Consider the following 23,533-nt stretch of genomic DNA (forward strand, 5'->3'; position numbering starts at 1 on the left):
CCCGATAAGGGGATCGAAAGTTTTACAAGGGAACATATAGAAAAAAATTTCTTCTTTAGTCATATTGATATGGAAGCATCCTCAGGTAGTGTAGATTCAAGTTTGTTCAAATGATGACCCCTGGGATAGGGAGGAGCCACAATGGGGGATCACATTTTTACAGAGGAATATATGGGAATTTTTTAAAAAATCTTCTCAAGTACAACGAAGCCATTTGTTAAAACAAATTAAACAAATTATATATTGACATGGAAGCATCATCAGGTAGTTTAAAATTCAAGCCCCCCCCCCTTCCCCCCCGTAATCTTTTCAGTACTGAACTGATTTGTGTTTTTGCCTTGCCAATGTGCTCAGGTGAGCGATGTGGCCCATGGGCCTCTTGTTTATCTTTTTAACTGTAAATATTTTGTTAAAACATATATTACAAAAGATGTGCAAAATGATAAGACCTTTCATTTGATATCAAGAAAAAAGAGCTTATTCTTCAAATTAGGGGCTCAAATGGGCCAAAAGTTTTTCATTCATAACTCTTTAACGATCAATATTTTGTTATAAATTACTGATGCAAAAATGTTCATCTTAATAATTTGCAACTATGTGTTTTAAAATTTTCATCATATCTTACGTAATAAGGGGCTAAAAGGGGCCAGAATGCTAAATCTTTGACGCTTTATATCTCGAAAAGGGGAAATATTTTGATACGCAATATTGAACAAAAGATGTTCAGAATAACGTTTTAAACAATATGCACCCTTTCAATTTTTGCAAAACGGTCCCATTAAGGACTTAAAGGTCTGGCCCCTAAATATTTCAGTACAGCATATCTTGAAAACGAAAATAAATTTCTGAATAGTTGTTGAACAGAAAGTCTTCAAAATCACAAGACCTTTCATTTGATATCAAGAAAAAGGGGCTGACCCCTCTAATTAGGGGCTCAGAGGGGCCAAAAGTTTTTCTTCTATAACTCTTTAACTATCAATATTTTATAATTCATTACTGAAGCAAAGATGTTTATCTTAACGATTTACAACAATATATGATAAGATTCTGATCATACGCTACGAAAAAAGGGGTCACAAGGGGCCAGAATGTGTAATCTTTGACGCTTTATATCTCAAAAAGGGAGAATATTTTGATAAGCAATATTGAACAAAAGATGGTCAGAATAATGTTCTAAACAATATGCACTTTTCATTTTTTTGTAAAACGGCCCCATTAAGGACTTAGAGGGGTTGCCCCTAAATATTTTCATTAGGCATACCTCCACAACGAAAAGAAATCTCTGAATAGTTGTTGAACAAAAAGTCTTCAAAATCACAGGATCTTTCATTTGATATCAAGAATAATGAGCTGACCTTTCAAATTAGGCTCAGAGTGGTCAAAAGTCTTTCATCTATAACTCTTTAAAGATCACTAATTTGTAATACATTACTGAAGCAAAGATGCTTATCTTAACAATTTACAACAATATATGATAAGATTCTGATCATATGTTACGTAATAAGGGGTCACAAGGGGCCAGAATGCTAAATCTTTGATGCTTTATATCTCAAAAAGGGGGAATATTTTGAGAAGCAATACTGAACAAAACATGGTCAGATTTAATGTTCTAAACAATATGCACCCTTTCAATTTTTGTCAAACGGCCCCATTAAGGACTTGCAGGGGTGGCCCCTAAATATTTCTATTCAGCGTATCTCCACAACGAAAAGAAATCTCTGAATAGTTTTTGAAGAAGTCTTCAAAATCACAAGACCTTTCAATTGATATGCTGATCCCTGAAACTAGTTCAGAAGTATATTTGAATTTTTACATTTCCTAGTGGACACAAATTCATGGGTCTCTTTATACCTCGAAAAAAATGAAAATTACCCCCCCCCCCTTCTGAAAATAATTAACTGTAGTTAGAAATCAAACAGGTGATATCACTCATTAAAATAGTTGATATCACCAATTCATAATGAATACTGTAAATCACTTTTTATTCGCGAGAACTTTATTTTCGTGTAATTACGCGAGACAGTGAGCTTGCGAAAATATAATTCTTGCGTATAATAGTATTCCTTAAGATTATATAGAGGAATAACAACAATTCGTGAAAATTATCTCTCGCTAATAAAGAGTCAATGACTATCTCGCGAAAAATAAGGTGTCGCGAAAATTTAGTGATCTACAGTAGCTGTTACAATATTTTAACACCCATTCAAAATATGATACCACCTAATCATTTTATTTTCATACAAATTTCCTATTTAACTTGTTATTGACATCTCCATAACTTGGATGGCATTATGCCAATTGATTAAACCTTGCTGTTGGGTATCTATACATGCAGATGAAAAGCAAGACCTTCAACCTTTATGCATTCACACAAGTAAGCAATTAATATAAGAATAGATATATAGCATCCATAATCTCAATCAACTGATGCATGCTCAGAGCTTTGTACCATGAGATTCTGAAGTCACAGTGAACTGCATTCTTTATGTCCTAATTCACACATCAATGTAGTGATAACTCTAGTTGAAAATGTGTCAGTTTGGCCAGAGCCAAATAGACATGAATTTGAGTTGTTCTATTACAGAGACATATAAATTACAATTACGCCATTAATTGAAGTTTATCATTACAATTACGCCATTAATTGAAGTTTATCGTGCAATACAATGGTCAACTCCTAATAGATTCTAGACACTTCCAACATATTTATGGACATTTACCATTACACTGAATGAATCACACAGAGACCAGACGAAAACACTTCCACCATGCAGTTTGATAAATAGTTCATATTCACTGATGTTTACAACAGAAAAAGGATTAGCAGAACTGGCCTTTTAAAGGGTTTTTTTGCAATATCTGCAAAGCCAACACCAGTATAATGTAATATTTGTAGCTTGAAGATGATATTTTACATATTTAAACCCAAAAGCACCGGTCCATTGGATATAAAATCTGATAAATATATCAATCTGCTCGGATGATAAAGTTACAATATTTGGTCCAATTAAATGTCCAAAGTTCTCTCTATAAATTTTTTAATTTTTTCTTTTCTTAGTTTAATCATCTCAGGAGGAAATTCTTCAAAATCACATTTTAGTCTTCAATACTTTTAATATTCTTAGACTAGTCAATGAAGATGAATTTGATCTAGACCCTACCTATACTGTATTCCTAAACTTCATAAAAATCCTTACAAATATACATTGCTGGGTCCAACAACTGCTCTATCAAGCCACTGCTGTGAAGGAGAAACTTCATATGACTGTACTGTTCTACAGCACATTCTAGAAGTGGTGTAAATCAAATGTGGATTCTCAAAAACTCCAAATAACTTTTAGAAAACTTAAAATCAGAAAATTTTTCAATAGTTAGTAACATCAAAACTTATCATTTTTCTACTTTATAGAACTTTTCCTCATGATAAATTTAAAAAAAAAACCAAATGGAACTTGGAAATTGTCAAAATTACTTTGCTGATTCCACACACAAGTACCAAAAAGTTGATATTAAAAGGATGCTTGAGTTCCTCATTGACAACATCTATGTAGTTTGGAGACCAGGTCTTCCAACAAATTTGGAATTCCAATGGGCACTAATTGTGCTCCTTTATAAGATGACCTGTCATTCAGAAGTAATAATTATGTTATGGTACAGAATTTAAGTGACAGCAAAATGTTAAAATTTTTGAATGCCTCTGCATTTTTTTGTATATTGCAATTAACTAATTTTTGTATCTCAGACATTCCGAAAAGAAATAACTCTAATAAGAAGTTTATCAAAAACCAATATTTTTATTATATACAAATCCTATCTACTAAAATAGTAGATAGGATTAACTATTTTTGACACACTTTGTGTGTCCAAAATGTCAGTCTCAATAAATCCTACTTTAGCTATCTAACATCAAAAGAAAATTCAAGGGTCATAGGTTCAAATGACTAATTTTTTTTTTCCTATAATTTTTGAGCAGTTATGATATGGATATTTCAGAAACTTCTAATTGTTTTTGGACAATTAAACTGAAAGGAATATGAAATGTACATTTTTGTTTGATCTATCTACTACAATTGTGTCTAATCATGGTTAAAATAACTCTGAATTTATTTGGGCTTTTAAATAATGTCCAGAAACGGATATGTGATAAAAAAAAAATCACTCAACAATAACTGGCATGCTCAACATGAGCACAAGTTGTTTGCCCTTGAGCTTTTAGTTGAAAGCCATGTAGCTGGAATTTTGGATAAATTGAACCATTTCTGCAATCTCCAGTTATTTTTTTTTTTTTTTTAGAAAATGTCCAGTGAGAATTTGAACAGACATTTACCCTATAAGATGCCATGCCTTATTGAAATTCTAAGAGGTCTGGTTATTGCATTACCAAAGCAAAGACACCATCAGAATAAAATTGCTGAACATGTGAATGTATCCAAAATCCACTGTATCATGCTAGAACGAACTCATGTTATAGCAGGAATCATTAAAGACTGTCCAAGAATGGACATTTCCAGGAGGCAACGGGACTTCCGGACAGAGATCTGTTCAATTCACCAATGAAACAGGTTTCAACTGTGAGTGTAACTGCTAGTAACATTCCTGGACGCTGCACTATTAGAATTAGAAAATTGTACCCAATAGTTTCATAGAGGCAAGCCTCAGAGCACAAAGGCCATCCCTCTACAACCATGTCCCACATGAAAAAAATGCATGTTGCTAGAGTATCCCAAGAATTCCATGTGACCAAAATGGAATGACACGGAGTGGTCACCATTTAGTTCTGAATTGTCTCCAGTAAAGGCAATTATGAGACAAAATGGATCAACAAATTTGACTTCCATATCTGATTACAAACGCCACTAATGTGACAAGGCAAGAACTTATGGAGGAGTGAAATCTCATCCCTATTCGAAGAATCAACCATCTGATGAATTTCATGCTCAAAATGATACCAGCAGCTGTATAAATGCAGGATGAGGACACATGTGACATTGACATTTGAAATTTTGAATTTTAAAATTCAGACTCCTACTCCTTCTGGTCAATACTTGCAGTGCTAAATGGCCGGTGTTTGATTTGATATTATGCCTTGATCAATGACAATTATTCATATACGAATGAAATATTACATAAAATTGTATTTGGCTACCATTGTGTTGCAAAGTAATAAATGCTAAACTTATTCATTTAGGTATGCATTTCTTTTTCCTTTCAGTGAAGTTTCCCAGATTTATTCCTGTATATTTACATTTCCAATGTCTTTGTCCGAGATAAAATTACAAATTGTAAAAATATTTTATTTCTACATAAATCTACTGGTTCATCGATAGGCGCGGTTAAAAAAAATCACGTGCGGGGCGGGACAAATAGAGACAGAAGTGGGGCTATTAGCATGGGAATTTGCAGAATCAGGAGCATGTAAATATAAGGAATAACTGTCAGATTTTTTGGATTCATGACGATGATCAATCGATTGGCTTGCGTGATAATTTTATGCATAAACGCCTTTCACGTTTATGCAAATTATCACGCAAGCCACTCGATTGATCACATCATGAATCCAAAAAATTAGACAGTTATTCCTTATTTATTTTAAACCTGTAAAATTTAAAATCCATCCACCAAGTTCAAGGCCAGGAAAAAATTCACCTGGATGAAATTTGAAAGGGTCAATTGGGTTACAGGAAATGAACTTCTACACCATGTCAAAAAACTTTCACTTTAGTTTCATCTTTTCTTCCCTAGTAGTTTGTAATCTTGGTCAAACCCTGTTTTTGCTTTTTCTTGACTATCTCCCCTCAGAAAGTGAGGTAATGACCTTTCATTTGAACATCAGCAAACTTGAATCTCCTTCACACAAGGGTTCTCTGTTCCAAGTTTGGATGAAATTGAAGTCTTAAGTGGTGAAAATGATAAAAATACAGGAAGTTTATGAAAACAGACCACAGACACTTGTTTCTGTTATCTTTTTAAGAAACAAGTGCTAACAGACAATGGAGAAATTTCAATTAGAATTATGCTCACTTGAGCCTTTGGCTAAGATGACTTAAAAAAAAAAAAAAAAAAAAACAAGAAAAAAAAATAAACACACAAATTTTAGCTCAATGTGAAATCTAGATTCTGAATGCAATTTTCAAAGAAATTTAATTCTTTATGCTGGTATATTCACAACAAACCCATATATAGTCACATATTATAAATTTTTCCACTACTGCTGGAATGAACTAATTAGGTATAGCTAACTCATGAATTCTAATCCCCTGATGACAGTTTGAGAGGTATTTGGAGAGTTTATCTATCTCTTGATTCTCACATAGGAGATCAATGCAGAAATATATCATGTAATTTATATCCATGCAACTGATTACAAGTCATTAGAGGATTTGTTCTTGTGAAAACATCTAGAAATGATATAAATTTGTTAGTTTAATCCAATATAAAATGCTGACATAAAAGCAGATCCTTCAAGAAATTTCTGAGGGGAAAAAAGAACAAAACAACTAATAAATCAATTTGAATTCCACTGAAACCAAAACAACTTCAATATTCCATCAACCCACTCAATTTTACAATTCAAAATCTGCAAGATTTGAAAACAAAGACCCATTATCCTTCTCAGTTGAATCAATTCACAATTTAAGTTATATCTATACACTTTTTCCCAACTTAATCTTTATAACATCTAGTTTTCAAACTTTTCTTAACAATTATCAATCTGCAAATGGTTTTAAATTATCAGTTGTAAAACCACAAATGGGCCCACTCAGCCAAAACTGCAATAGAATTTGCAGTTTAGTTGTAGTTTAAATTTTAAAATCTTGATGTTGTAAAATGGTTAAAAAAATCTTGATGTAAAACGATTCAAAACATCCATAATTATGTACGTACCACATTATCATCAGCAGAGATAAACTTATTAAGTCACACATTTACTCATTTCAAAGTCAAAAATCAAGCCAAAGTCATCCAACGAAAGTTTTTCACACATCTCATTCGGATTTTTATCTATATAATCACTCTTATAAAAATGTGACGTGTTCAAAACCTTTTATTGTTCGGAAAATTATAATACCAGTAGCAAGCTTTTAAGGCCAGATGTAGTGAAACTTCAGCAAGACCATTAATGGATCAGGTAAACTATTCAAGGAAATGTTATAAGCTACGAAGTGCCAAGCATGTTGAGACATGCAGATACACAGAAAAGTTTTAAAATTACATCAGAACAATATCAGTGGAAATGTACCTTAATCTTCTCTCAAAAATTTATACACACTTCTTCAATCTGTAATTCTTAATGATTTTTGTTTTCTGTTATGTAATAAACATTTTGGAGATACATGCTTGAAAAGGAAGCTTTATTTTTAAATAAATTTAATACATGTTAAATGAGGTATGAGTGAAACTGATAGATCAGTTAAATGAGTTGAACTGCATTATGTATTACTATGAATAGGAATTTTATACTTGGAAAACACAATATTTTCTACTCGCTCTTAAAAAAAAATTCATTTTTTCATACATCCGAATGAAAAACAATATGTCCATTATTGTCTAATACATGTATTTCCATGCTCAGTTGCAAGCAATTCTATAGCTTCACACTGCTCAACGCGTTATCTGCTATTCGGTTGTTATCGGGCATTCGGTGGATAACAACTTTTGACAGGTTACAGTCCCTGAAACGTTCTACTTTCCCATTTTCCCGTTCGCTCACCATTCATTCACCGTTCGTTCAGCGTGCGTTCACCGTTTGTTCACCATGCGTTCACCGTTCGCTCTCCGTTCACAGTTTTTCGTTCACCGTTCACCGTGCGCTCGCGTTCACCGTTCACAAAGCGTTCAGCGTTTGCTCTTCGTTCCGTCACTTTGCATTCACCTTGCGTTCAGCGTTCACCTATCGTTCAGTTTTCATTGTCATTCGGAACTCCGAAGTGAAAGGACTTATCTTTTCGTAGTTAAGGAGTTACAGGTTTTTTTAATTTATTAACGAACATATCGTGTTTGAAGAATCATTATTTCATGAGGAAAAATATCTACGATATATATTTTTATTATTCTAATTTAGCTGTTAGGTTATTTATTAAATTACTCTGGAAAATAAATGTTGTTACAAGCACATTCTGTACCTATGTAGAACGATGCTGAAATATTAAATTTAACTAAGGGCAATGTGCAAATACTTCAAGCACTGCAACATTTTGTTGTTTTGTTAAAGACGACAAATCGTTAATGGAAATATAATTATTCAAGTCAAATAATTACGCAGCAAAATTACGAAAATATTTATTTCTATTACGTTTTTTTTTTTTCAATTACTACAGAAAATATAATAGAACTAGTTCTGACAGTTATACATAGTACTGCGGATATCCTGTTAATTTATTATCTTTAGAACGAATTAAAATGAAAGTGAGGTTAAAGGAAATATTTTATTTAAAATGTTGTGCACTACAGAATTTCTCTACTGTAATATGTAAAGTCTATAGTTATAGAGAAAAATTTAAAATCTTTCTTCACCGTAACTTTATATATGATTAATACCCCCCCCCCTTTCCCCCTAAATCGGTGACTTAGTCAGTACCGTATTTCCAGAATATTTTAATTAACATTTGAAAAAAAAGCTACGGTCTTTTTCAGAACAAAATTTCAGTCTCAAAACAAACATGCATCTAAAAAAAGTCACAAAACAGTAGTAGATCAAAATGTACACGTGTCGGCGGTGGTATTTGAAATTGGCAGAGAGTATGTTTCACATTCAAGTGTTAATGCCCAATGTATTTTACTAATTTATTTTTCAAATGTTGGAATCAAATCTAGAAATGATAAAAATGTTGGAAATGCTCGCACTTCGTCTTCGATGTGACGAAACTTTCACACCTGCACAGTGTCGAATGGACAAGCATGTGGACTTTGTGTGAACTTGAAGCAGGAAAATAAAAACGAGTTTGACTGTCAAACAAATGGATATGATTTGTTGATAAAAAAAAAAAAGTTACTTTCACTGTCTGATATATTTAGAAAAAAAATTCAGCATTTTTGTTTGATATAGGTACAAACATGTGGTGAAGCCTGAAAGGGGGGGGGGGGGCTAAAACTGAATAGTACTCTCTCTCTCTCATTTGTCTATTTAATAAAAACTATAACACCATATTACTTAAATATCATGTTCTGAAAATTGAATTAATAACAAATAATATGAATATGTATCTTTGTATCATCTTGTCCGAGTATAATCACGGCCATCTAGAGATACATGTAGACGTCTGCTCAATAAATCATAATGAAAAATAGAAATGACACATAATATATTATTGTATTAAAAATCTAAAATACGAGCGTATAAATATAATTAATTTTTTTTCATTACTTTACACGAAATCGCCTTGACACGGAGATATATAAATGAATATAAGTTACAACCGCTTTAATTCATTCTATAAATCATAAGTTTTCTCTGATTTGTTATCAAATAAGAATAAACATTTTTATTTTCCAACTAAAAACAATATCTTTTATACTTCAGCGTTCAGCAACAATTGCAATGTTTTAATGCGATAAAAATCGTGTGATTAAAAACTTAATGTGCATGCATCATCTTTCTTAGGACAATTTGTTCGTTCACCGTTCGCTCACCGTTCAAGTGGGAAAGTAGAACGTTTCAGGGACTGTAGTAAATTGTTGGATATAAACACTGTAATAATAGAAACAGAGAATGTTGATTGTGATTTTTGTGAACAAGAATGAATACAGATATGAAATACAGCCCCAATGTATCTTATTACAGTATTTGTAAGTCTTAATTGGGAAGACTTTAAAAGTCAAATTTGTTATATTTTGCAAGTTTTTGTCCGATTGGCATTGCTGCATATAGCCTCTTTTTTCAAAATCTTTGTATTTACCTTACATTAATTATTGTCCACAATATGACATTGTCAGAATCTCGCAAAGATGTAATTAAAGGGTAAAAATTCCCGTTATTTAACTTTCATGATGTTATCGGAAATACGGTTGAATGGTTCACTATGTTATTGGAAATTTCGGTTTTTGTTATCGGAAACAAAGGTTGTCATAGGCTAGGAGAAATGTACAGAAACAACAGAAATCTTCATTAAATTTAAATATTTAAAGTGGCAGGCACACAATTCTAATTTTTGGCTATCATTTGTCTCTTTTTAGATTATGTAACTTTAAAAAAAAATGAATGTTTTGAGTGTTTTTGGCATTCTCATAATTAGTGGTGTTCCAATCATCGATTATAATCGAAAATCAGTCGATTGCTGGCAAAATCCAAGCGCTCGATTACAAATTTTTTATTCTGATTAATCGGGTTATTTATTTTATTTTAAAAGCGTAATAGTTTTTAAGCCAAATATTCCAGCCGCAACTTGTCTATTAACTTATTTGTGTATCGTAATGTCACAGACGAAGAGGCATTGTATTCATACCCGGGTAACAACGCTCATTCCGGGGTATGGACGTACTTTGGATTCTACAAAATGAGCGCAGAACCAGCTTGACTAGATAGAACATTCTGTCGTTAAAATGATATTGTCCTAAGGACTAGAGGTTGTTCCTAGACACAGTTATTCCAACTACAGCTGGACCACCACAGAAAGTAGTTATTCAACCATTCTTACCATTTAATAAACTAAAATTGACAGACTTTATAACTGTCCGATTATAATTGATAATTAGTTAGTTACAGTAGCCTGATCATCGATTATGAAATTCTTACCGATTCCCATCACTACTCATAATCACTGAAATGTATCTTGACCTGTTCGAAAATACGGTATAATAAGTTTTAAAACCTCTGAATTACAAATCTCTATTGTAACCAAATTCAAATACCAGATTTAATAATTGCGATTCTTACATTGCATTATGCGTTTAAAGTCATCATTTCGTACATTTTATGGTCGATACAATGACCTTGTCAGCAAATACAATTTATCATTGAATCAAATGCTGATTGACGTTTTTCATACTAATTGTTAGGCCATTATTTACACACTGAATTGTCGACGTATTTTTCCGTTATTTCCTGATCATGACAAGGAGCACAGGCGGGTGTGACCGGTCGGCAGGGGATGCTCACTCCTCCATGGCACCTGATCCCACCTCTGATGTTTTGGAGGTCCGTGTTTGCTCTGCTCCTATTTTGTAATGTTTAATGGACTTTGAGCATGAATACTGTTCGTTATCTCCATATATTTCATCGCAATATAAAAACATTGCAATAATTGCTGAATTCACAGTTTAATTTAATTAAATTAAATTATTCTTAGTTGTCTGTGTGTTTCCTTCCTCTTTTTCAAACCTTAAAATGGTTTGACACGAGCAATGCTATCTCTCTACATTGGACATAAAAACATTTAACCCTCTAGGCTTATTTGGGGACTTGAAGTGACAATGTTTTTCATAAATGATATAATAGATTGGAAGACGTGACTGAACAGATAGATGATTGAACAGATAGGTAGATCTATTATAAAATCATAATTATAATAATTATTCTTATTTATATACATGTACGAGTATCAAAAGAAAATAACAATGGAAAGCTAGAAAAATTTTCAAAAGGTAGTCCAATCCTCATTAAATCAGCAGTTATGTAGTTGAAAATGCTCACAAAAATATCTCTGAATTCACAAATTGATGTACGTGTATATTTACCCACTTTATTTCTCCAAAGTTGATCATTATAGTTTATCATATTACATAGGGAAAACTATCAAATCTCCAATATATTCAGAAAAGACGAAGAGAAACATCAACTTTGCATTTTCTAATTGAAAACTGATCAACAAATCTATTTTAAGTTAAAAAAAAAAAAACTATAGGTATCCAGGCATTTAGAAAAATTTGCATGTTTTTTTAAAATACTTTTTTAATATTATAGGTTTTCTATTTTTGTCCAAAAAGATATAATAAATAGTTTTAAAAGCTTGTGCTATCATTGCAAGACATCACAAATCACTTCCAATATCATATCATGCCATTAAAAGCATTGATATTTAAGGCTAGATTCAATAAAATCCTAATCATCTAAAACTGTATTTATTTTTCTTTTCTTACTTTTATAAGGAACAAATGTCAACTTTTTCAAGATTCTTTCTAAGACTTTAAAAACCTTGAATCATATTAAGATGCATAAAATGAAAATTGTTGCATGAAAAGTTTAAAGTTTTCAATTTCAAGCTTCATGCTGAGACTTTTTAAATTAAATAATTTTAAGAGTTATCCTTCCTGGCTGAGGATCGGATATCCTTAAAACACATTACGTTTGCTATATTCAAGGGTTGAGGGATTATAATTGACTTTTTTTTCCAATCTATTTCCAAAGCTGAAAGAAACTTTTAAACCTGAGTTTCCGATAACGTACACCCGTAAAAACCGAATTATCAGGCAACATCAACCTTGTTGACAATAACATGTTTTCACCTAATGAGACATTTTAGATGCCTATTAACCAACCCTTAATTTGGATTTTTTATCTCAGTCTGCTTATCTACAGGTATATGATTGTCCATAGAATAAATAAACCATTTTATTTAATTGAATAAACTAATTTTGACTTCTACAAAAGCTAAAATGTGATGAAATATTCAGAAATTTCTTATAAAATATCATTTGAAAGAGCTGTATATCTTTAAAAAGAGAACGATTTGGATTGTGCTTTTCGCTGCTGAAAGTATAATCATATATCTGCCAAAGATCACAACCTTTATTTGCTGAAATATGCAATTATCGTTGAATGAAAAAATTTAAAGTCACATTTGTTTTCTAAACATTGTTTTCCTTGCACCGAATGCCCGATAACAACCGAATAGCTGGTAACGCGTTGAGCAGTGTGTAGCTTTCTCTACTCCATTTTATAAGGCCTTAATTTTGCATCTGTTTCCCTTTGTTGAATTAATGTTTATGTTTTGTTAATACAAATGTCAGATGGATTCCCTGCCCTAGATAAAAGACACAGGTGTTCACACATATTGTAATTAATGTAAAAAAAAATTCCTTTATTAGCATTTAATGTTTGAAATGTATAAGAGATGCTTTGGTGCAGTTGTATTTGTTCTCCTTTTCCTTAGCTGCTTAAAGCGATTATGTTCCTTCATGAATGTAGCACAGATTACCTTTTATTTATGTTATCATTATGTTTACTGCACTAATTTAACTTTTTGATTTCTAGTCAACAAAGCAACAGTAAATAACAACAACAGCCTCACAAATGCAAAGGTTTTATAATTGGCATTTGAGTACAACGCTATTTAACATGGACAATATTTAACCAGGGACATAAATACAGTCAAACCTTTTTATCTCAAACTTGATGGGACTGAGAAAAAACTTCATGATATTCAGGATTTGAGATATCAAGGGTCAAATACTTAAAGAATAAGAAGTTTGGACCCCCAAATCACTTCGACACATCCATGGTATTTGAGATATCAGTGTTTGAGATACTGAAGTTCAACTGTAAATGTTATAAATATCTCTGATTTATCACAGAAAAACCACAAACTTCCTGGAAGCCCTTTTTTCCTAGTATTTCAAAGAAACAGACAGTTATATAACAGCTTCCTGTTTGCTGCCAGGTTCTGTACCCTCAGTCTTTGAATGGGTTAACAAAGACCATGTGTCTTGAATTTAAAATCACCATAACATTATAGGAGTGTATATATATTGTGAAACCAAAGTATGATAATTTAAATTACAGTTAAACTTGGACATCTCAAACACTGATAGCTTGAATATCATGGATATGTTGAAGTGATTATAACTGGAAGTCCTAACCACTTATTCTTTAAGTATTTTACCCTGGAAATCTCGAATTCTCAGATATCTTGATGTTTTTTTCTCGGCCCAATCAAGTTCAAGTTAATGAAGTTAGACTGTATATCACAAGATACAAGGTCATCCAGATCAGGAATTATACTATGTAACATGTTTTTTTTGGTTTTTTTAACCAATGTCAGGGGTCAAAGGTCAAGACTACAAAGCCAAATCTGGTCAAATATCATCCTGATTTACTTATGTTTGTTTCTCTGAACAGACCCCAGGATCATGAAACAGACTTAGACTTAAGTCAAATTTTCAATCACCTATGAAATATTTATCAATTATTGAATCAATCTCTAAATTTGCAGATAGCAGCAAAATCTTCAATAAATATGCAATCCAGCTAAAAAACATGTATCAAATTGTGTCCATGATACATACCAAACTTTCCGGATTCAAATTCATGCAATCACACTCAAATGTCTCAAATATGCCTGTCTGTTGTAAAATGAGCAACACTTTTCTTAACTCTGTCCCATATATGTCACAATGATTGAATGCTAACTGAAGGGAAAAAACAAGTTGGAATATTAGTGTAACATGAATGCCCCAACTGAGTCCACTGACAAGCAATTCTTAAAAAATTGAAAGTCTAAGGATATGAAAATATTAAAGGGTTGAAATGAGACAACAACAACAAAAAAAAAAATCATATATAATGTACATTGCTGGTTTTGTTTTCTTGAATTAGGTAGTTGTCTACCACAACATACTTTAGATACATGAAAATGGTGAACAACTACAAACACATTAAAAAAGTTTTTAAAAGATAAGAAAGTTTCAAAATCTAGGGGCAATAACTTTTGGGAAAAGGAAACTCTAACTCATTATCTAAAGCTCTGCAAAAAAAAGTAAAAAAAAAACCAAACAAACAAACAAAAATACAATGCAAAATTTCAAAATTTAAGGGCAATAACGCTCATTTAAATGGGTCAATCCACATGAAACTTAAAGTTGACTTGTACAAGTTGTAAGTCATCAATAAGGAGACACAAAAAATCAGCTTATTATCTACAAACACAGCAAGAAAAAGTCTGGAAAAAAAGGGGTACGTCTTTTTACCACAAGGAACCACAAGGTACCACAAGGAACCACAAGGATACCACAAGGAACCACAAGGATACCACTAGGAACCCATAGGTCACCATATACAACCTTAATTATTCTAAATATGGTTTATATGCACTTGTAAACTACCAAAAAAAGTTTTGAAGGGCAAATTAACACTTTAATTGTCTTAAATAGGTACAGTATAGCGCTATTAAACCAAGGTAAAAATCTAAATTAAATTCACTTATTTCAGCTAAATTATGCATGCATAGTTCAGAGGCAGAGATTGTATTTTTATGATGTATAAAAAGTTAATGGTTTATTGTGTATTTCAATACACAAACCATAAGTAAATACCCAAGAAGAACCCTAATGTCATGTCCCCTGTACAATGTCATGTCCCCTGTACCACTAGGATAGGCCAAGGTACCTACAAAATGACATTTAAATGCCACTTAATTCAACTTTTAAAAAATCTAATCATAGTTTAAATGCATTTGTTAATTAACTGTTTATTAGCTCACCTGAGCCAAAGGCTCAACTGAATTTTTCTGATCACATATTGTCCAGTGTGCACCTGTCCATCCAGCTGTCCGTCTATCTGTAAACTTTTCACATTTTTGATTTCTTCTCAAGAACAACTGGGCCAATTTCAACCAAACTTACCAAAAGGTATCCTTGGGTGAAAGGGATTCAAATTTGTTCTAATGAAGTACCACGCCCTCTTCCAAGGGGAGATAATTTAAAAATTAATGGCATCTCTTAAAAATCTTCTCAAGAACCACAACTGGGCCAGCAAAAATGAAACTAAAGTATGAAAATATCCTCAGGTAGAATAGATTCAAGTTTTTTTCAAATCAAATATCCCGGGGTAGGGCAGGACCACAATGGACAATCAAAATTTTACATAGGAATATATAGGAAAAATTTTAAAAATCTTCTCGAGAACAGCAAAGCCTTGATTGGTCATATTCAAATGGAAGTATCCTTAGGTTGTGTAGATTCAAATTTGATCAAATCATGACCCCTGGGGGTAGGACTGGATCACAATAAAAGTCTTACATAGGAATATATAGGAAAAATCTTCTTCTCAAGAACAGCAAAGCTATGATTGGTCATATTTATATGGAAGCATCCTCAGGTAGTGTAGATTCAATTTATTCAAATCCAGTTATATGTTAGGAGTTTGGAGCGTGAAAGTGAAACATTAATTTTGAATTTCATGGTCCCTAACCCTTCCCCCTTTCTGTGCTTGAAGGGTGGGACTCCTGGAAATCAAACTGTTGACATGATTGTAATAAACATTAAGCCCTCTATCATTTGTGATATTCATGGCCCCAGGGTCAGAGTTTTAGGGTAAATATGGTGAAAAAGTATTATTCTCTACTCTATTTATTATTCTCTACTCTATTTAATTCAGCAAACATATTAAATGCATGGTGTGATGGCCCCTGGGTCAGCTAGGGGTTCTGGTGTTAGGTTGTGGATCTATTGGTAATGTAATATAGTGTTAAGCATTTATTAAAATCTTTGAAAATCTCTCTGCTGCTGGGTATGAAGCAAAATAAAATGCTTATAGTTGTGTTGAGCAACAATGCCTTTTTCAAAATTATTTCTTTCAAAACAATCTTTGCCCCTGGGTATTTAAAAATAAAATGTTCTCCAATTTTCAAACAACGAACTGCTTCACAAAACTTAAAATGATTGCGTTATGAATTTAAGATTAATGTTTTTTAATAAACATCAGAAGTCAAGAGTGCAACAAAATAAGGTTAAAGAGGATCCCTTCAAAATCTTGTATTTATAAAAAAAAAAATTAGGCCATTAATATTAAAAATATTTCTGTTTCCCCTAACCCGACCCTAAAATCTCAAGTTGGGTAGGTTGGTAGGTAAATAATTTTGAAAATTTATTACAATTTCAAATTTAATTGAATAACTTTATGAAAAAGCAGATTGGAAACAGAATATCATATAAATGTAATTCAAAGTTGGGAATTAATTGTAACACTTTTTTTTTAATCAATGTTCCACATGGGTTTAATTTATGCTCTGCACATGGTCAAATATTTTTGGTGGAGGCATGCTTGAATTATTTTCATAATTAAAAATTGTTATTTTTTAAATAAAGTTCTGTAAATAAAAATTCTGAAATTTTACATGGATTTGTGTATTCTATTGACCCTTAAAAAAAGTAACTAGAATGTTTATACATTATGTGATCAATAAATTCTGTATATATACCCATTATGAGCTAACTTAAAAAAAATTAACTAGAATATTTATACATTATCTGATCTTGTAAAAATATATGTTTATTAATTTAAAAACAAACTTAATTTTCTCTAAAATTTCAATTTTTTAGTCGATATTTTTTTAATTCACCCATATCCAAATAATTAAGTAAACAACAATAATTTTTGTTAATTTATATTTATATAAACACAAGAACTTTTCTCAACAAAAATATTTTGTTCAGTGTTTTCATAGATTTAATTCCTTAATAATTTCAAATTTAAAAATAATTATGTAAAAAGGATGTCAAACATAATTGAGTTTTTGTTACGGAAATGAATTCAAACTTCTTAAATTTCTCAATATACATGATATAAGATTGAAACATGTATCATGAAATTAATAGTTTAATTGTATGGATGTCTATAAAGATAGTACAGAATATATTATTTATTTTCCAGTTCATAGAAAAATAAATATCCATTTATTAATAAAGAAGTATGGAAAATAGCATGCATGTATTTTAATGACATGTGGAGAACTCTCTTGTGTATAGGGTGCCTTGTTTGCATTGTATAGATCCACCATTTCAGGTAATCAACAGTGATAATTATTAGGAGTATAATCAAGTTTTCAGTGATTAACTTGTGTATACACAAGGTACACAAGACTGGTTACACCATACCTTAGGTATATAAACAAAAGTAAATCTGAAGGTTAGTGAAAAAATATACCTGGTATAATGTAATAATTATTAATAAACTTATACATGTATAATTTTTCTTGTATTATTTACATACAAGTATAAACATTAAATTGTGTCACTATGTTTAGCTGGATACTGTGAATTAAATGAATTAAATATTTTTTACAAAAATACCTGAAGCTGACCCATTTTTCCCCATAATTCTACATAATGGTACTATCAACATTTCTACAGATCATGCTGCTAAAGATGGGCAATAATTTTGAATGCTGTTAAAAAAATCGTATATAACCCATTCTTTCCTGCATCAATGAATCATAAATGACACCTGCCATTGGTAAAATTAATACATAGCATAAATTAAAACATGTTTGAAAAAATTGGCCAAGGGTTATCACATATTAACATTAAACTCAATTGACTGGAAACTGATTACCTCAAATAAATTTATTTACTATTCCTGTGAGAGAAAATTAATCAGTGCTGAATTTGTAAATTGTAATAAACTTGCATGAGAATGGATTTTGATATTTTTTTTTAAAGTATTAATGAATTTATACAGATACGAATTAAAACATTACATGTACCTGTAATTGTGTACCAAAATATTTATAGTTTTAAGATTGATGCAATGAATCAAACAACACTTATTAAAAAATTAAGTTAAATATTACAATCAAATGCAGCAAAACTGTTATGTACTTGAGAAACTATTAAAACATAAGTATTAAATCAAAAGATTACATAGGTCATCTTGATGTACAAGTCAACTAAATGTTATTTATAAGTACAACATTAAAGTCTAACCTTTATAAATATTAGGGTAGTAATTAGTGCAAGATTTAAACATGTTTGGTCTGTGTAGCAGTGGCTGAGATCCAAAGGGGGGGGGGGGGGGGTTACAGGGATTTGCAACCCCCCATCCCTTTTGGATTTGCTAACAAGAGACACATAGACAGAGAGAGAGAGGGGGAAGGGGGGGAGACCCAATTTTTTGTTGTGTTTTTACGATAGAAATTGTTCAGTGAAAGGCTAATGTAGTAATGTATGAATAAATTTGGTTACTGAAAGAAAATGCCCCCCCCCCCCCCTACAAATTAGGATTTTCGGGTTCGGAGGGTTTTTTCCTTTAATTTTTTTTAACAAAAATTTTCAGGAAATCCATATTTTTTCCCTGGCTTCCCTCACCCTCACTTTTGAAAACGCTTCTACGCCCAAGTATCCTATTAAGTTGTTAAACTATTACTGTATGTATATGTATGTTATAACAACCCTTTTTCCTCTTCACCCCCCCCCCCCCTTGAAAAGTTTCTAGATCTGCGCCCGTGTAGGATGTTTTAAAAGGTACGTACTACATGTAATATATAGGCATGGGCTTGCTCCAAATCTTTTTTGTTAAATCACACTGTTCAATCATACAGAAAAATGTACTAAGATTCAGCAACCAAACCATATAGATCTGCATGTGTACATTCCTAGAGGTATCATTCATGCAAGATTGATCACCACGGGGGGCTTACAGTTACTTCAGCTAGAATGAAACCTGCACAAAAAAAAAAAAGAAAAAAGAAATAATTCTGGTCACTCAACCAAAAAATGTAGGTCAGATCCAGCATCTGAAGCAAGTGTGGTAGTATACATGTACATCCTTATAGATGCATGATCCATGCAAGTTAAGTCACCGAAAGGCTACTTGGGCTGGGTACAATAATTCCGATATTCTGGTGTATAGTGGTACATTGACAAAAATTATCCTATTGCATAAAATTTATTTATTTAGGTTTTATGACCCTTTCATGTATGAGTTATATTTTTTTATGCATAAAGTTTTGTAAGTTATAGCCATCATACTGCAAAACTTTTAGGATGATTTACTGTTGTATTTTCTTTATTCAGGTTAATAATAACATTTAATAATAATAAATTATACACTTGTTTCATTTATATAGCAGGTAACACAGATAAATTGACAATTTGACTGAAATCGTGAGTGAAAAATTCTTATCAGATTGGCTGAAATTTTTGGGTAGATGACCATAATATGATCATTAACTTGTACACAGTGAATGCAAATAAACCTCAGAAAGACTTAATATCTAACTTACAAATGCATATGACATTTATTAAGTTTGAATGAGGTGTCATTGGTGTACGCTTGGGGTACATCCTTTGAATCCTCTAATTTGTGTATTGAATTAAGCAATAAACAGATAATGATCAATGTAATTAAGAAATGCACATAAACCTATTTTCATTTATTAAAGCTGAATTGGATGTTATTGAAATAGCTCAAATTTATTGGGATACTTAAGGGTATTATTTGGATACCTAGAGTTTCCTTAATTGGGGTTCTTGGTATCCTTTTGTGTATTAAAATATGCAATAAACAGTTACTAAGTTATTTACAAAAGCATTAAAACCATTTTTAGATTTATAAAGGTCAAACTGGTTGTCCTTGGGATATTTTGAGATATTTTGGGGGTTACCCTGGGATGTCCTTGTGGTAACTGAAGGCTATCCTTTGGTTCTTATGTGGGTATCATTTTATTTTGTGTATTGCACTATATACAATAATCAGTTACTATGTCATTTACAAATGCAAATATAAACCATATTTACATGTACATTTTTTTAAATAGTTAAATAGGGTGTCATTGAGATATTCCTAGGGTACCCTTGGGTATTCTTGTGGTACCTTAAGCCTAGGGTATTCTTTGGGTTTATGTGAGTTTCCATTGGTTCTGTGTATTGAAATACACCATTCATAGTTACAGGATTATTTCTTTCACACCATATAAAATATTATTAAAGTTCCTCAAAACTATACATGCATAATTGAGCTTAATTGTTTAAGTATACTACTTTTAAATTTTTATCTTGGATAACTGCTCTGTTTAGGACAATTAAAGTGTTAATTTGCCCTTCAAAAACATTTTTTTGTAGTTTACAAGTGCATATAAACCATATTTAGAATAATTAAGGATGTATATGGTGTCCCTGGGGTACCTTGTGGTATCCCTGGGGTTCCTTGTGGTTCCTTGTGGTTCCTTGTGGTAAAAAGACGCACCCAGAAAAAAGTGAAAAATTAAAAAAATTCAAAGTTTAAGGACAATAACTTTCATTAAAATGGGTCAATCTACATGAAAATTGAACTTGATATGTAAATATGAAGAACCATACCAAAATTAGTTCATTATCTACAAGTACAGTGAGAAATTAGTCCAGAAACAGTAACCAGAAGTCTCTGATGAGACTGTAGCTCTACTGGTCTGTACATATAACAAAGGAAAAGTAGCACTTGGATTTGAAACTTCGCAACACGCATCAATAAATATAATAATGTATCTTAATGTAGTCTACTTGTGCACCAAGTTATATTGAAATCAGACCAAAACTGTAGGAGGAGTAGTGTTTTAAAGGAATTTCATAGAAATTTCTATTTTTAGTAACCATGGCAACACCGTTCATCGAAATCAAAAACCGATGCACTAAATTATGTAACTTGTGTAGTCTACTTGTTTGCCAAGTTATTTTAATATCAGACCAAAACTGATTCAAGGAAAAGTAGCCTTTTAAAGAAATTTCACAGAAATTTCTATTTTTAGTAACCATGGCAACACCGTTCATCGAAATCAAAAACCGATGCACTAAATCATGTATCTTAGTGTAGTCTACTTGTGTGCCAAGTTATATTGAAATCAGACCAAAACTGTAGAAGAAGAATTTCAAAGGAATTTCACAGAAATTTCTATTTTTAGTCACCATGGCAACACCATTCACCAAAATCAAAAACCGATGCACTAATTATGTATCTTAGTGAAGTCTACTTGTGTGTCAAGTTATGTTGAAATCAGACCAAAACTGTAGGAGGAGTAGCCTTTTAAAGGAATTTCACAGAAATTTCTATTTGAAGTAACCATGGCAATGCCGTTCATCTAAATAAAAAACCGATGCACTGAATTATGTATCTAAGTGTAGTCTACTTGTGTGTCAAGTTATACTGAAATCAGACCAAAACTGTAGGAGGAGTAGCGTTTTAAAGGAACTTCACAGAAATTTCTATTTTTAGTCACCATGGCAACACCGTTCATCGAAATCAAAAACCGATGCACTAAATTATGTATCTTAGTGTAGTCTACTTGTGTGCCAAGTTATATTGAAATCAGACCAAAACTGTAGGAGGAGTAGCGTTTTGAAAAATTGTTTACAGACAGACGGACAGCTAGACGGACAGACGGACGACGGACACCTTACTATCGCATAAGCTCTTCTGGTTTCTGACCAATAGAGCTAAAAATTAGAAATTTTCAAGTCTAAGGGCAATTATTTTTGTGAAAATGGGTCAACCAACAAAACCCAAACTTGATCTGCAAGTCCTCAGTGTAAAGACACATATCAATTAATATCAACTCACTGTCTAGTAGTACAGCCAAAAAATAGACCAGAAACAGTGAAAATTAGAAATTTTCAAAGTCAAAGGGCAATAACTTTGTGAAAATGAGTCAATCAATGTGAAACTCGCACTCGATCTGGAAGTCATCAATATAAAGATACACACCAAAAAATCAGCTCAGTATCTTGAAAATAACTATGACAGAATGAAGGATGGAATATATGCCCTTCATTTTATGGTGGGGCATAAAAAAAAATCTGCTGAGAAAAACCACTTATGGATGCATGCAGTTAATGAAACATCCTCCAGGACTCATAAAATATACCAGCTTGACAAACGAGAAAATGAGCATCCCCTAAAACACACTGTCAAAGTATTACTGCAGACATTAATAATCATCTGAATCAATAAGCATACTTTTTTTTATTTTCAACCTAGCATAGAACACGGATAAATCTCATCTTAAACAATACTGTGTGTTTTTTATAAAAAGCTTTTTATATTTGCTTATATGTATACATATGTACATGGTATTCCAAAAAACTACCAGTATATTAAGATATGTAAAATGTGATGTTCTTTGCAAGATCAAAATTTAAATACACTTCCAACCATTGAAAAATGGTTGAATGAATGAAAACTTAAGGTACGTTGTATATTAATGTATCGCACAATCCTTTAATGTGACAAACATCTCATTTACAACATAACACTACTTTGATACTTTATGATCAATTGATTCAAGTTATATTTTTAGGGAAAATTTTTAGGTCTGACATCAAATTCAAATGAAGATTGCGTCCTCCAACCTATGTATGTCTATGAAATTTCAAACAGAATATGAAAACGGCAGCATCACAGAATCCTTATGTCTCATCAGGCAAATTTTTAATTTTCGTTAAAGACAAATATTGATCAGTCACCATAAGACTTCACTCCATAAACATGCATCAAAAAAATGAACAATAAACTTTAAAGAAAGTTCTTTGATCATATCATTGTAATTTAACAGGGTCATTAAAACCCAAGCATTAAAATTTAATTGACATTTACTTACATCTGATGCTGCCCGCAGTCTCTTATTTTCTTGTCTCCATGATAACGCCGTAAAACTTTCAAAAAAGTTGCTGTCTGATTCCTGCACTCTGTAAGTATCAATTAAGGTCTTCTTAGTCGACATTTTACAACAAAAGCCAGAATTCCTTAACAGCATACACAAAATCCAAGCTTATCTGTCCTTATTTGCTCTAAATCCACTAAAATTGAATTCCTATTTGTAAGATGTCAATGTCTTTGGAATCCATGTATTAC

General features: G+C 31.8%; 2 protein-coding genes across 2 annotated transcripts in view; one reads left to right on the forward strand and one right to left on the reverse strand.

The window, feature by feature from the left end:
• LOC133190323 (BAI1-associated protein 3-like) overlaps nt 1–23,402 on the reverse strand; it is a 122,718-nt gene extending 99,316 nt beyond the window's left edge. Inside the window, exon 1 of the mRNA XM_061325876.1 lies at nt 23,280–23,402. Within this exon, the coding sequence (XP_061181860.1) occupies nt 23,280–23,402 (123 nt within the window). The remainder of the gene's footprint in view (nt 1–23,279) is intronic.
• The window catches only part of LOC133190328 (uncharacterized), a 292,684-nt gene that overhangs the window by 141,078 nt on the left and 128,073 nt on the right, over nt 1–23,533 (forward strand). The gene's annotated exons all lie outside the window — the stretch shown is intronic.

This window comes from Saccostrea echinata, unplaced genomic scaffold (assembly GCF_033153115.1).
Source record: "Saccostrea echinata isolate AGI-Se365-2 ecotype Australia unplaced genomic scaffold, CSIRO_AGI_Sech_v1 ptg000022l, whole genome shotgun sequence".
Lineage (NCBI taxonomy): Eukaryota > Metazoa > Mollusca > Bivalvia > Ostreida > Ostreidae > Saccostrea > Saccostrea echinata.